The following is a 13,067-nucleotide window of genomic DNA, read 5'->3' on the forward strand; positions in this document are numbered from 1 at the left end:
CTTCACGTTTGGTTTGTTTGGAGATTTTCCTCAGTTCCTTGATTTTGATCGCCCATTGTTTGGGCCCTTCGATATACTTCTTCCCCTTCGATCAACACTGAGAGCATTGCCTGATGAATCTTCGATTTCCCATTTGTGAATACTTTCGCTGAGAACTACATCTCGAATTTCATTGAACTTTAGTTTATCAAATTCTCATGAACTACTGAATTGCAACAACAACAGTATTCTACGACTCAGGTAAAGATGACATCAAAACCAATGCTCTAATTTCATCCTCGAAATTAATTTCCATCGAACTCAGTTGACTTACAATCATATTGAATTCATTTAAATGATCAACAATAGATCCACCTTCAGACATTTGTAGATTAAATAGCCTCCGCATCAAATACACCTTGTTCTTAGCCGACAGTTTCTTGTACATATTCGACAGTGCCTTCAACAGATTTGACGTTGTCTTCTTGTTAATGATATTGAACGCCATGTTTCTAGAAAGTATCAATCGGATCAACCCTTAGGTCTGACGATTCTTGAGCTTCCACTGCTCCGTGGTCATAGCATCCGGCTTCACCCCCAACATGGGTTCGTGAAGACCTTTCTGGTACAGAAAGTCTTTAATCTACATCTTCTAGAAACTTAAATCGGATCCATGAAACTTTTCAATTCCAATCATTGAAATTTTTGTCTTCACAGATCGTGGTGAATCTCGTCTCGCTCTGATACCAGTTGTTAGCTTTGATACCAGGTGTTATGATCTCTCAACAACACACACAATCGGTCAAGATGAACACAAAGAACAGGAGAGAGAAAATACAAAGAGGAATATTGGCTAAAGTTTTATTGATGACTTCAGGACAGAGAATACAAAAAATGAAGAAAAGTACATTTTGAAAGCACTACCTAATAAGTATATATAGGGTTTCAATTTACTAAATATAGCTTTCAAAGATTTAAACTAGATATAATCTACCAAATATATCTCTATCCAATCTTTACTAAATATCTGTCATATATATATCTTTACTAAATATCCTCCAAATATATCTCTACCAGATTTAGGCATCAGGCTCCATATTTCAACAGTTCTCAATTCTTGCTCGGGATTCTTGAATTTTTTAGGAGTGCCTAGAAGTGTTCATATATTAAAGGACATGGGGCTTATATAGTGCTACTTTAGTACATGGATGTGAGGTAAACTTATCTTGATTACTTAAGAATCAAAAGCTTATCATGAGCTAGCATCTTGCTTACTTAAAAATTCAGTGCTAAACTTGAGCTCATCTTCAATTAGGGTACCCTCGTAGTTACTTAAAAACCAAGAGATATCCTAAAGCTTATTATGAGATAGCATCCGAAATACTTAAAAATCAAGTGCTAACTTTGAGCTCATGTTAAGTTATGGTAGTCTACTTGTTACTTAAAAACCAAGGGCCAACTCTAAGCATAACATGAAGCTTATAACACACTCCGATCATGATATTTAATAACATTCATTGCCCCTAAAGGGAGTACAAGTCATTAAACTTCTAGGCCCATTGCAGTAATTTACTTGCATAAATCTTAGTGCTAACCCTTAGGGGCATTTTAGTCGTTAACTTGGATTAGGTTCTAAATTTGGTCCAAAATTCTCAAAATCTTTGATAAATCTTCATGTCCTTACTTAAATTTTGAGTAATTTGGAGGGTGTTTGAACCTTGAAATATCTTAAAGAAACTTTAGGGTTATTATGGTCATCTTCCATCCTAAACCGTATTTGATCTTTAAATATGATCCAATAGTTATAGAACTTTATATAATCCTCAAACATCATAAAATAAGGTATCTTGTAAAGTGTCATGACATTGGGAGGTCATTTGAGTTACAAACCGAAAGGTAAGTTACCTTAGAGGCATTATGGTTGGTTTATCTCTTACTTGAATTAGATACTTATTCTTATTCAATGACCACAAAATTTCATATATATCTTTAACATGCCATATTTTTCCTAGAACTAAAATTTAATGAACACCATTGTTCATATATTGGGTTATTTTAATATTATTTAATTCTCAAGAAAAATGCTTGGTTGAGGTTTTTAGCTCACATTTCTTGATTTATTTTTTCCATACTCCATTGGTTCTTAACTTAAGGTTGTTGTTCAATACCAAGGGATTCCTATAAGTATTTCTTAAGAAATTTCTACCTTGACTACTTATGATATGAATCAAGACCAAATAATTTTCATATCTCAAGGTCCAATTACAAGGACGAGAGATAAGAAGTTACAACGAGTTTTAGTCACTTATATTCAAGCTATGATGAACTCGTCAAAGAGAATTCTAAAAGATGTGGAATCATTCCCACATATTGAGCAACGTTGAACTTCAAGATGAAGATGCATTAAATGCATTTTAATTTGTATTTAATGAACTCATGGTTGAATTTATGGTACTCTAATGTCTTCCTTATAATAATTCATGAGGACTCCATGAATCCAACAGCTATGTTATGGTATGTATGACATTATGTTCATGAGTGTGATGTGTTGTCACAATTAGATATATATGCTTACTTTAGGGCCATGAATTCTAAACATGTCCTGAAGTTAGGGTGTGTTACAAGTATGCATTATCTTAGGGCTACCTCATGATGTTATGCCAAACATTTCTCCCTTAAAGACATGAATAAGTTAAGTAGACCCTAGTTTGACACTAGGATGGGGTAAGGAGTTGAAGAAAAGCTACAAGTGGCACGACACAAAGATCACACTTGTGAGTAATTACAACAAGCTCGAGATGAGTTGACTAGGAGTATGTAAGATTGGGTTTTGTGTGAGAGTGCTTAGCACATGAAGAAAGTTGTGTGTAAGGCATTTGTTACGAGTTAGCTAAGAAAAATGAGGAAGAAGCCTAAGGCGCGTTGAGGAAGCAATACTGGGCATCAATAACATAGTTGCGAGAGTGCTTGGTCAAATGATGGGAGAAGGCAGCAAAGTAGAGTTAATTAATTTATTCCTCAAGTGAAAGCATAGGAGGATCCAAAGATGGTGAACCAAAGAATTTTTGTTTTATCTCTGAAATTTATGTAGATACACATGAAGAAGAATTAGATCTCCACAAATTAGTGTTGTGCACGACCGAGGAGTTGATAACCTACCGTGAGGTAGCTATTGAGACGACATGGTAGGAGGCCATGCAAAAGGAGCTTGAAGTCATTAAGAAGAACAAGAAGTGGCCACTCACTGACTTACCGCACAGACACAAGCCCATCAATTTGAAGTGGGTGTTTAAGCTGAAGAAAAATAGTGATAAAAATGTTATCAAGCACAAAACAACACTCATGGCAAAGGGATATGTGCAACAATAAGGAGTTCTTCGCGCTTTTTGCTAGACTCAACAATGTTTGGTTGATTATCGCCCTCACAACCCAACACCAGTGGGAGGTCCACCACTGAACGTCAAATCATTGTCCCCAATTGGTGACCTCCAAGAAGAAGTGTATGTTGCCCAAAGTGTACAAATTATTAAAGAGTTTAAGTTTCATTAAGGGCTTGCAAGAACAAGCAATATATACAAGAAATAATGGAGTTGAAACACTTATAGTTGGCGTGTACATTGATGACATGATCATCATTAGTATATGTGTGGAAGGCATTAAAGAGTTCAAGCAACAAATGATGAAAGAATTTGAGATGGCTGATCTTGGGTTACTCACGTACTACCTCGGTATTGAAGTGAACCAAAGGAAAGATTGCATCATGCTAAAGCCATCGAGCTATTGCTAAGAAGATGTTGCACCTTACTCTCTAGTACTATGTAAGGATAACTAGGTTGCAACTCCTAACCGTAAACTTGCATCACTGGTGAGAATTTGCTTAGCATATAGGAATATGAAGCCACCCACTTAGAGAATGTGGTACATTAGAGGGTACTACTAAGGGAGTTCTGGTTGTGTTTAGTGGAGAGTCTATCTTGCACCATCTAAGAGCCTAGAATGACATGAGAATGAGGAGCTTGTTAGGAATCTATGGAACTTCTGGCTAGCACTTAGTAGTTGACATGTATGAAGTTATAGAGGGAGACTTTGAAGTTACTTGTAACAAGTAGAGACTCCTCTATACATGTTAGACTCACCCTAAAGCCAAAGATAAAGAGGACATTTCAACTTATGTGGAGGAAGTGTGATGGCTATATGGACCATGGAGAGTAGGAATTGAGAGGCTAGGTGCACGTAGAAAACCGCAATAAATCTCTATGGGTGACTTACCTCACAGGGCTAGAAAGAACTCAAGTCATGGAATTGGCTAAGTCAACTACTTATTGAATATTTTTATACTTGTTTGATAGATCGATAGTAAGAATTCATTAACGAGAGCGTATAGAGCCATATAGTTGTAGGAAGGACCCCTAGATCGAATGTTACTTTTAAATTTTATTTTAATGTCGCTTTCTTGAAACTTGTATCATTTTGTTAATAGTAAAAACACCTGCAAGTTTTTATTATTTTATGATATTTAAAAATAATTTAATTAAGATACTTAATTTATTACATATTTAAATATATGACTCTCCGGAAATAATACTTTCTTCTCTAGGGAAAATTGAGAATTTTAAGAGACTCTCATAGGCCTTGATCTTATGTTCGAGTTATAGTAAAAAAAAAAAAAAAAAAGATTTCAAACCATATGAAGTAAAAGCTAGGAAGAAGCATCAGATCTTGTTGAAGAAGTTTTATGTCATTGAAACACGTTCAAGAGACTTACTCTTAATCCATTAATCTAAAACTTTATAACGCTATATGTCCAAATATTTTCGAATATATTAGCTATCAATCGAAAGTTTAGAGTTCATAAATTTAAATCTCATTTCTATAATACAGATCTATTAAATACAAAATTAATAGTCGAGTTGTAAGTAAAATGAGAAGAAAGGGGAAAGGGTGGAAAAAGTAGGAGAGAGTTGAAGAAAAGATGTGAAAAAAGGGTTGAATACTGAGTATCTACTGGGAAACCCAACAACCATTAGCTACAAAACAAAGCTCTCTCACTCACATGCCACAAACTTTTAACATCACTGCTTTCTTCAAAAGACATAAGAAAAGGCGCAGAAACTTCCTTCTTTTCTTCTTTCAAACACACTCATAATCCAATGGTACACATAAGAAACCAACTCACTTTCCCTTTGCTTCTCTTCCCTATATATGCCACTCAATGCCTCTCTTTCGCTATCCAACTGCGAAATATGTCGATCAACACCGATCTCGAAAAAGATTGTATTGAAATTCACGATTCCTGGGATCGTAGAAGCAATAATCTCGTTCGAGTTCTCGCCACTCGAAACCTGATGGAAAGACAGCAAATGAGGAAGATTTACAAGGCAATCTATGGGGAAGAGTTGGTGGAAAGACTAGGGACAACCAATGTGAAAGAGTTAGTACCTCAAGCTTTGTCGTTGTGGATGCTTGATCCTCATGAACGCGACGCGGTTCTCGCACGGGAAGCACTCGAACAAGGAGACACTAATTACAAGGCTCTTATTGAAATATTTGTGGGGAGAAAATCAAGTCAAATCTTTCTCATTAAACAATCTTATCAAGCAAGATATCAAAACAAATTGGAACAAGATATCATCAACATAGACCCTCCCCACTCATACCAAAAGGTAAAGTTAGCTCAGGCTCACCGCCAATAGATATCGTCTTCTTTAGGCTTTCCCTTTCGTTCTCCTCTTTGGTTGGAAAAGCTCAAAGAGGATAATATCGGCTAACGGTGAGCCTAAGCCATTACAAGTTCGAATTTTTTTTTTCGTGTGTATACAAAATTGACATAAATTTGCAACAGATTCTTGTAGCATTGGCTGCCTCACACAAAGCCCATAACGCAGATGTTAGCCAACATATTGCAAAGTGTGATGCTAGAAGGCTGTATGAAACAGTAAAGGACAGTTTAGCAGCCATAGAAGAAGAAGCTGTTCTTGAAATGCTCACTAAAAGAAGCATTCCACAGCTAAAGCTTACTTTTTCATGCTACCAACACATATTTGGACATAACTTCACCAAGGTATTAAAAAATTTTACGTAATCAACTATTTTCGCATATCATATCGTTTGAGCTATACTCTTGCAGGCTCTCAAGTTACGAAATTGCGGAGAATTCGAGAACGTCCTGCGTACCATCGTCAAGTGTATATGTAATCCTCCAAAGTATTACGCCAAGGTATACACACAATAATCATTTTATTTTGAAAAGATTTGTATTTGAATATGGTTGAATGAATCAGGTGGTTTACAAAAGCATAAAGGGTGAAGAAAATGATAATGGAGCATTGAGGAGAGTATTGGTGAGCAGAGCTGAGGTTGATTTGGATGAAATTCAAAGGGCTTTTAAAGGGAAATATGGGATTCAATTAAGAGGAGCAATACATGAGAGTATTTTTTGTGAAGATTATAGAGATTTTCTTGTTGCGTTGGCTATTAAAACAACCTACTGATTATACCATACAACCAAATAGTGTTATTTTGATTCAATGGCTTTGGAATATTAGATATCAAGATCGATCACATTCACATTCACATTCAAATACGTAGACGAAAATAGATTAAAACTTAAATTACAACCAACAAAATGCTACTTAAATTTAAAATTTTACAAACACCTCACATTTTCAAAACTATAATGTATTTACAACCCGAAAAAAAAAAAAAAAAGACAAGAACAAGACGTGAACTTTTATACAGTAAGAAAAAATGAAGAGACTCGTTGTGGTGATTTGAATCTGTTGGGTATAAGATGTACGCTGCGCTCTGTTAATGAAGACTAGAACACCTTCATTTCCCAGTTTTATTTCATAAAAATGAATATAAAACAATTGTAATCGCATTCGTGAACGTCGGTAATTATCGATACGGGTCAATCCAACATCTATCCTCCTTTGCAGCGTTCGTCCATCGTTCTTTGAAAATCTGCATTTCTAATGAAGATTGAATCCTCACCTACACATGATACAATGGAAACCTCCAATGAATCAAATTTAATCATCAAGCCAAAAAAAAACATAAACTACTTGGATGGATTGTCCATGACTTACTTTAACTCTATTATCAACTTTGGGTTCCTGCAAAAAATGGAAAGGCTTGAGGGGAGTTTGACATAAGTTCAAGTGATTCTTGGTTAATCACTTAGCTGAAGAATAAAGAACATAAAAGTTGACGAAATATTTTCAGCACACAAACCGATTCGTTGAAGTTTGACAATTCTTTTTTCTGCAAACGAGCTGGAGCATCGGCATTCAGCTGCATAAATGTGAGGGTCGTTTGGCGTCGTTTTGGATAATCTAATGCCATCTTAGTGAAAATTGGTAATGAAAGTTTGAAGAGATTGCATCAGAACAAGCATGGCATACCACATTGCGGTTGGAGGCACCGAGCGTAGGCAGACCTAAATGAACTATGTATTCTGCATCGACGACACCGACTTTCTGTGTTCTGTCACCCTAGAAGAGAATCCATATTCACAAACGCTACAAGAAAACGGTAGCTTCCAAGCGTAGTAAAAGTAATGATAAAGTGTGGAAATTACTTGTGCACAATAGCCAAGTTGTCTGTCCAAGCCCCATGCATGGATCAAGTCATTCTGTAAAGCAAAGGGAAAAACAAAAATAGGTTTAAGCTTTTGAATATTAGTAGTGACGTTCAAGCAGGACGTTTTGAACTCGTTCACGAGAAAAATGATATCGTTCCAATAGGATTCCTATTGATTTACCTGAATCATATACCACGTGCATCTCCATGCTGCTCTTGAGAACACAGGAGCCATCATTTCTACCCATCTACATGAAATTTTGAAATATTTATCTGAGGTAACACCAGTAGAAAATTTTGAAAAACCTATTTTGTTGCAGTAAATTTTTACCCCGTGCATGGAGGACCCGTGCTATTAGCATCACACCGTGCAGAGCCTTTGGAGTTGTAAAACCTTCTGTTTTAAAAACAATTAAGAAAATTGGTCAACATTACCGGATCAAGAGCTGTGAACTTTCGAACTTTCGAGCTGGTGTAAAACTGACCTGTGAACTTTCGAGCCAGTTTTACGTGCAGTAAGAGCCTGGTGCACCTTGGACTTAACCGGATCAAGAGCTGGTTGTGATATCTCAAGCCCCTCCTCCTTAAGGATTGATATGTATCTGAAATAGTTTTAGACGAAGAAAAGACATCAACACATAGATGTGGATATCAAATTCAAATATCAAACATTGGAAAGAGATTACCGTGAATTTCGCAATAACGAAAAGTAAACCACACCTACCGTTTTGGGTCAAAATTTTCAACACCGAGGTCCTCGTCCCAAAGAAATATGTAATTATACTCCGAAACTATATCTGGATGCAAGAATCGCTTTGCAAACCACCTACGCCATGACACCGTTTAATTCCAAGTATATCTCCAATTTAACGGGTAAAATAGACAGCTAATATATATGAATAAACACTACCATTTAGTTTGATTCAGAGACGAGACGTGTACTGCACGAGAACTCCATGAAAAATCCCTCCATTCATCCACAACACCATCATAATGAAAAAGCATCACATCAAAATCATCTCGAGGGAACTGCAAACGAAAAATTGCGTAATAACAAACAATCGAATCACTAAAAAGAATGTAGTAAAGGATAAGGTGATCAAATCCTAACCTTTTCAACAATTTTTGACACTACGTGTCTCTGTTTGATTCCAACAGCCATAGATAACAAGTTCTTCGAATCCTTCGGCGTTTTCTAGCACACATATTATTGACACTCGTTAAGGACGATGCATAATAGACCATCAGCTTTCTCCTCAAACAATAACCAAGTTGGATTATTTATCACTGAAAAATAATGGAAATTGAGATTTATAATTTCGATTCTTCTGATAATAAATCAGATATCGAATAAGAAAAGCTCATTTCGATCTTCACATTACTTACATTGTTTAAAGTCGACCCCCATAGAGGCTGCAATTCAAAGTTAGATGTTTTACTAACGATTCCTTCCGGCAAAAACTCACTCCCGGGAAGCCTGCATTGATTCTACATAAGACGACACAATAGAAAGGAGATTAAGAAAACGTATCAAACAAACACGAACAAAACTCAATGAGAAACCATAAAACAACACATGGTTAGACTAGACGAACCTTGCACCTGCTGGATATTACATTTCGAGCGGAATAAAACACCTCCCATCTAAAGATTTCCTGCAAGTTTGTCAAATATCCATCAATGACTCATTTCAGTCTTTAAATTTTCTTTATAAGAAACAATTTCATCGATGAACTAACGAGAGAAAGGCTAGAAGTTCATGCTATCAAGTGGAAGGAGTTGAACAAGTCATAAAGATCATAAGCTTCCTTGTAAGGGTTGTGAGGTTTGAATGAAACTGGCCTTAATTCGAACATTTAATTAACCAGCAAGAAATCAAGGGCCAACACGAACCCATTAACCTCCAAGATATTGTTATTTTTAGATGAACACGACTATCCACAATGATATGATATTGTCCACTTTGAGCATAAGCTCTCATGGCTTTACTTTGGGTTTCCCCAAAAGGCCTCACACCAATGGAGAGAGAGTATTCTTTGATTATAAACTCATGATTATTCCCTAAATTAGCCAACGTGGGACTTTCATCATCAAACAGTAATAACCATAGAACAGGAAGCTATAAGAACTTTGATAAGATATGCTTCAATTTCTACCTTTGTAATGAATTCACTTGCAATGAAATAGACTCCTGCACCAAGGATAACGGCGACGAAGAAAGTACAGAGGCGCAATCTATTCTTTGACTCTGGTAGTATAATATTCTGAAACTTAATGAACTGATATCAGAATCAAAGAGACCAAACCAACAAGGACCCATTTGAAAGATCAAAACAGTAAGAAAGCTATTCTGAAAAATGAATATAACAGTCAATTTCACTCTGTTTGTGGCAAATAATCGCAACCCAGAAAATACAATTTCAAAGTTCAAAAGAAAAGCCTCACGATCATAAACCTCCACAGAACACACACAAGAAAAAAAGAAACATCAAATGAGAGCAACATAAACACACATAATCCAAATGGGTTACACCAGAATAAACACTAAAACTAGCACAGAAAGAGGTCAGAGAGATTACAGAAGCTAGGGCCTTCATCATTTTGCTCGAAAATCGTGGGGCATGCGGTCAAGAAAGAACACAAAATGGCGATTCTAATTTTGTTTAAGTTCTAAATCTATTTGGGTTTGGGAAGGTGAATTTCATGAATGTTGAGAGGGAGAGGAAGGAATATGAGGAAGTTTAAGAAAGGGGAAAGATGTTGAACAGAAACAGAGCAACAATTCCATAAAAAAAATGGAAGAAAATCAATGTCTATTGACTTTAATCAGAGTAAAAGAGAGGTTTGATTTTACAAAAGGGACTGTAATGGGGTCCCTGATGGAAGCAAAAAGGAAGAACAGAGACCCAGTTGAGAAGGTGCAACAAGATGAGTATCAATGGAGTTTGGAGGGCTGAAATTAGCACAGAGAATCAGAAATAGAACAACGACAATTTTATTTTGTCTCTCTCTCTTTTTTTTTTTTTGGGATTATTATTATTATAACATTAATAATTAGTATTATTATAAGTTTTGTTTTTTAATTATTAATTGTAAGAACATGAATGTTTTGTCGTCGTGGGAGGCGTGCGTTATTATTGCCCCTTATTTATTTCTTTTTAAATTGGTTTAATTAGATATGCCAGTTGCATAATCGAAGCTAAAATCTCCAAAATTATTCTTCCGCATATTTGGGAGTAATTTTTAAATTATTAAAATTATTTTTATAAGATATTCTAAAATATTTGTTAGATCAATCAAAATATTTAATTTCACCGTTTCAAATTTCATTTTTTATATCATAAAATTAAAATTTAAATGCAAGAGATTTGGATTAACTCAAATTAATCATTGCAAAATTATTTTAGGATGTACTTTTAATTAACTCAAATTAAAAGATTTGGATTTATTCCATTTTGGTTTTAAATTTTTAATATTCTAAGTTTAGTTTTTGAACTTAATTTCATGAATTTTAATGTTTTTATTTGTGTTGGTGAAGTTTTAATGTTCAAACTCTTTTAAATAAATTCAACATTAATTTAACCATTACTTTTATTTTTCTTTTAAAAAAAATCATGTAAATTGAAGAGTAGTGTTGAGTGAATAAATATTATACGACAAATTAATAAATATTAAATATTAATTTCAACACTTTAAATTAAATATATTTTTTAATTTATTTAATATATCTAATATATTAAATATTAATTTTAACCTTTCAAATTAAATCTATTTTGTTTTAAGTTAAAAAATTATGTTTTTTTTTTTTCTTCTTATTTTAAAACTATTTAATATGAATTTTTGCGTATGTCTTCAAAGCATGTATGCAGTGAAGTCACTAATAATTTAGGGTAAGAAAATTAGGGGTGTTACAAGAATAATTTAGGCTGCAATCCACGAGAAAATACGAAATCAATCCCTGCAACACCATTAAATTTCATGATGAAATCGAGGGAAGAAACATTGTGAATGGAGCTATGGAGAATTGTTTTCAAGCGGCGGCAATGTTGGTCGCGGCCATCTTCTTCCTTCCAGAGGAAGAAGACGATGACATGGTCGTTGAACCGACCATGTTAACCCAAAACTCGACCCTCCCTTAAGTTTTCTCAATTTTAACCCTCCTCCATACCATTTCTCATGAAAAACTTTATGGTTATAGAAACTAGACACTCTAAGGAATTCGTGAAAGAAAATTAAGTAATTTGAATACTGAAGGTCCCGAACGTCAACGACGAGGTAAGTAAGCATTTTGGGCTTTTCTTAAGAAATACTTGTAGGAGTCGCTTGGATTTCAATATATACCCTATGTCAAGTATGAATTAAGGGAATAGAAAGAAGACACGAAAAACCGTGAGTTAAGACCTTGAATCGATTGAATTTCTCGAGACTTAAAGTAACGTTAAAATGACCCACTAAATGAACTTTGCTACCCATTAAATTTTAATGCGAAGCATACTATAACAGGTTAAGATTATATATGAAATTTGGTGGGCATTGGACAAAGTTAATAGCTAAACCAAATAATGATGGAAAATAACCATAATGCCCCTAAGGTAACTTACCTTCGATCTAAATGATCTCAAAATGCTATGAAATTTTGTAGTACGTCCTATCTTATGATGATTGATGACATGATGAAGTTTAAAAGCTATTGGAACATGAGGCGAAACCAAGAATTAGGTGGTAAAATGATCAAAATGCCTCTAAAGACCTTTTAAGGTATTTCAAGATCTAAACATCCCCAAATGACTTCTTACTTCTTACAAGGTCTATTCCTAAGGACATAGTTCGAAATTCTAAATTGATTAGAGCAAGTTTTTAAACCTAAACTAAGTTAGGGCCTAAAAAACGTTTCAAGGGGATTACCTCAAGTAATTCTTTCCAAAACTCAAGAATCTTCTAGAATTATCTAAAGAACTCATTATGACTTCATGTCATTCTCAATGACTCATGTATGTTACTAAGTTATGCAGAGCTTAAGTATGCATAATACGACTTATGCTTTCAGAAATTATATAGTGTTGAAGATGGAGAACTAAGGACTAGTTGCTTGGAACGTATGAAGCTTTGAGTGTAAGTATTCAGACTATGCCGCTTGGAACGTATGAAGCCTTGGGCATAGGTATTCAGATTGCATCACAGGGCAAGCCATGGATGCAGGTTTTCAGACTACGCTACTTGAAACATACAAAGCCTTGAACGTAAGTATTCAAACTATGTCGCTTGGAACATATGAAGGTTTTCAAACTAGGTATCCAGGTTGTATCACAGGGCAAACCCTGGATGCAGGATCAAAATACATCGCTTGGAATGTAAGAAGTCTTGGATGTAGGTTTTCAAACTATGCGGCTTGGAACGCATGAAGTCTTGGGCATAGATTTTTCAGACTGTATCGCAGGGCATGCCTTAGATGCGAGTTCAAACTACATTGCTTGGAACACATGAAGTCTTGGACGTTGTTTCAAACT

At 35.1% G+C, this 13,067-nt stretch overlaps 2 protein-coding genes across 4 annotated transcripts; one reads left to right on the forward strand and one right to left on the reverse strand.

Moving 5' to 3' along the window:
• Window positions 1-5,129: 5,129 nt before the first annotated feature.
• Window positions 5,130-6,507, forward strand: LOC111474392 (annexin D8-like). Its single transcript, XM_023119498.1, has 4 exons — window positions 5,130-5,642; window positions 5,822-6,040; window positions 6,107-6,196; window positions 6,261-6,507. The coding sequence occupies exons 1-4, from the start codon at window positions 5,130-5,132 to the stop codon at window positions 6,468-6,470; spliced, it is 1,032 nt and encodes a 343-aa protein (XP_022975266.1). The 3' UTR covers window positions 6,471-6,507.
• A 53-nt stretch (window positions 6,508-6,560) lies between these two features.
• On the reverse strand, window positions 6,561-10,516 carry LOC111474390. 3 transcript variants are annotated; one of them, XM_023119497.1, is made up of 15 exons: window positions 10,140-10,516; window positions 9,717-9,824; window positions 9,156-9,215; window positions 8,947-9,048; window positions 8,672-8,755; window positions 8,471-8,589; window positions 8,285-8,386; window positions 8,046-8,162; window positions 7,892-7,957; window positions 7,742-7,808; window positions 7,559-7,612; window positions 7,383-7,472; window positions 7,213-7,272; window positions 7,068-7,094; window positions 6,561-6,972 (listed from the first exon to the last, which is right to left on the reverse strand). In XM_023119497.1, exons 1-15 carry the CDS (start codon window positions 10,158-10,160, stop codon window positions 6,877-6,879), a joined length of 1,173 nt encoding a protein of 390 aa, XP_022975265.1. In that variant the 5' UTR covers window positions 10,161-10,516; the 3' UTR covers window positions 6,561-6,876. The 3 variants fall into 3 exon arrangements, with proteins under 3 accessions (XP_022975265.1, XP_022975264.1, XP_022975263.1); XM_023119496.1 differs by having other exon boundaries at window positions 7,892-7,954; window positions 9,717-9,830; XM_023119495.1 differs by having other exon boundaries at window positions 9,717-9,830.
• Window positions 10,517-13,067: the final 2,551 nt, after the last annotated feature.

The sequence above is a fragment of the Cucurbita maxima genome, unplaced genomic scaffold (assembly GCF_002738345.1).
Source record: "Cucurbita maxima cultivar Rimu unplaced genomic scaffold, Cmax_1.0 Cma_Scf00344, whole genome shotgun sequence".
NCBI lineage: Eukaryota > Viridiplantae > Streptophyta > Magnoliopsida > Cucurbitales > Cucurbitaceae > Cucurbita > Cucurbita maxima.

Bases quoted from the DNA above. Each gene is read 5' to 3' on its own strand.
- LOC111474392 (XM_023119498.1), top strand. From the start codon at position 5,130: ATGGTACACATAAGAAACCAACTCACTTTCCCTTTGCTTCTCTTCCCT. The intron at 5,643-5,821 runs GTAAAGTTAGCT...AATTTGCAACAG, and splicing joins CTCCCCACTCATACCAAAAG to ATTCTTGTAGCATTGGCTGC. The intron at 6,197-6,260 runs GTATACACACAA...TGAATGAATCAG, and splicing joins CTCCAAAGTATTACGCCAAG to GTGGTTTACAAAAGCATAAA.
- LOC111474390 (XM_023119495.1), bottom strand. From the start codon at position 10,160: ATGATGAAGGCCCTAGCTTCT. The intron at 9,216-9,716 runs GTAGAAATTGAA...ACAAACTTGCAG, and splicing joins CAAGTGAATTCATTACAAAG to GAAATCTTTAGATGGGAGGT. The intron at 7,473-7,558 runs GTAATTTCCACA...ATTCTCTTCTAG, and splicing joins AACTTGGCTATTGTGCACAA to GGTGACAGAACACAGAAAGT.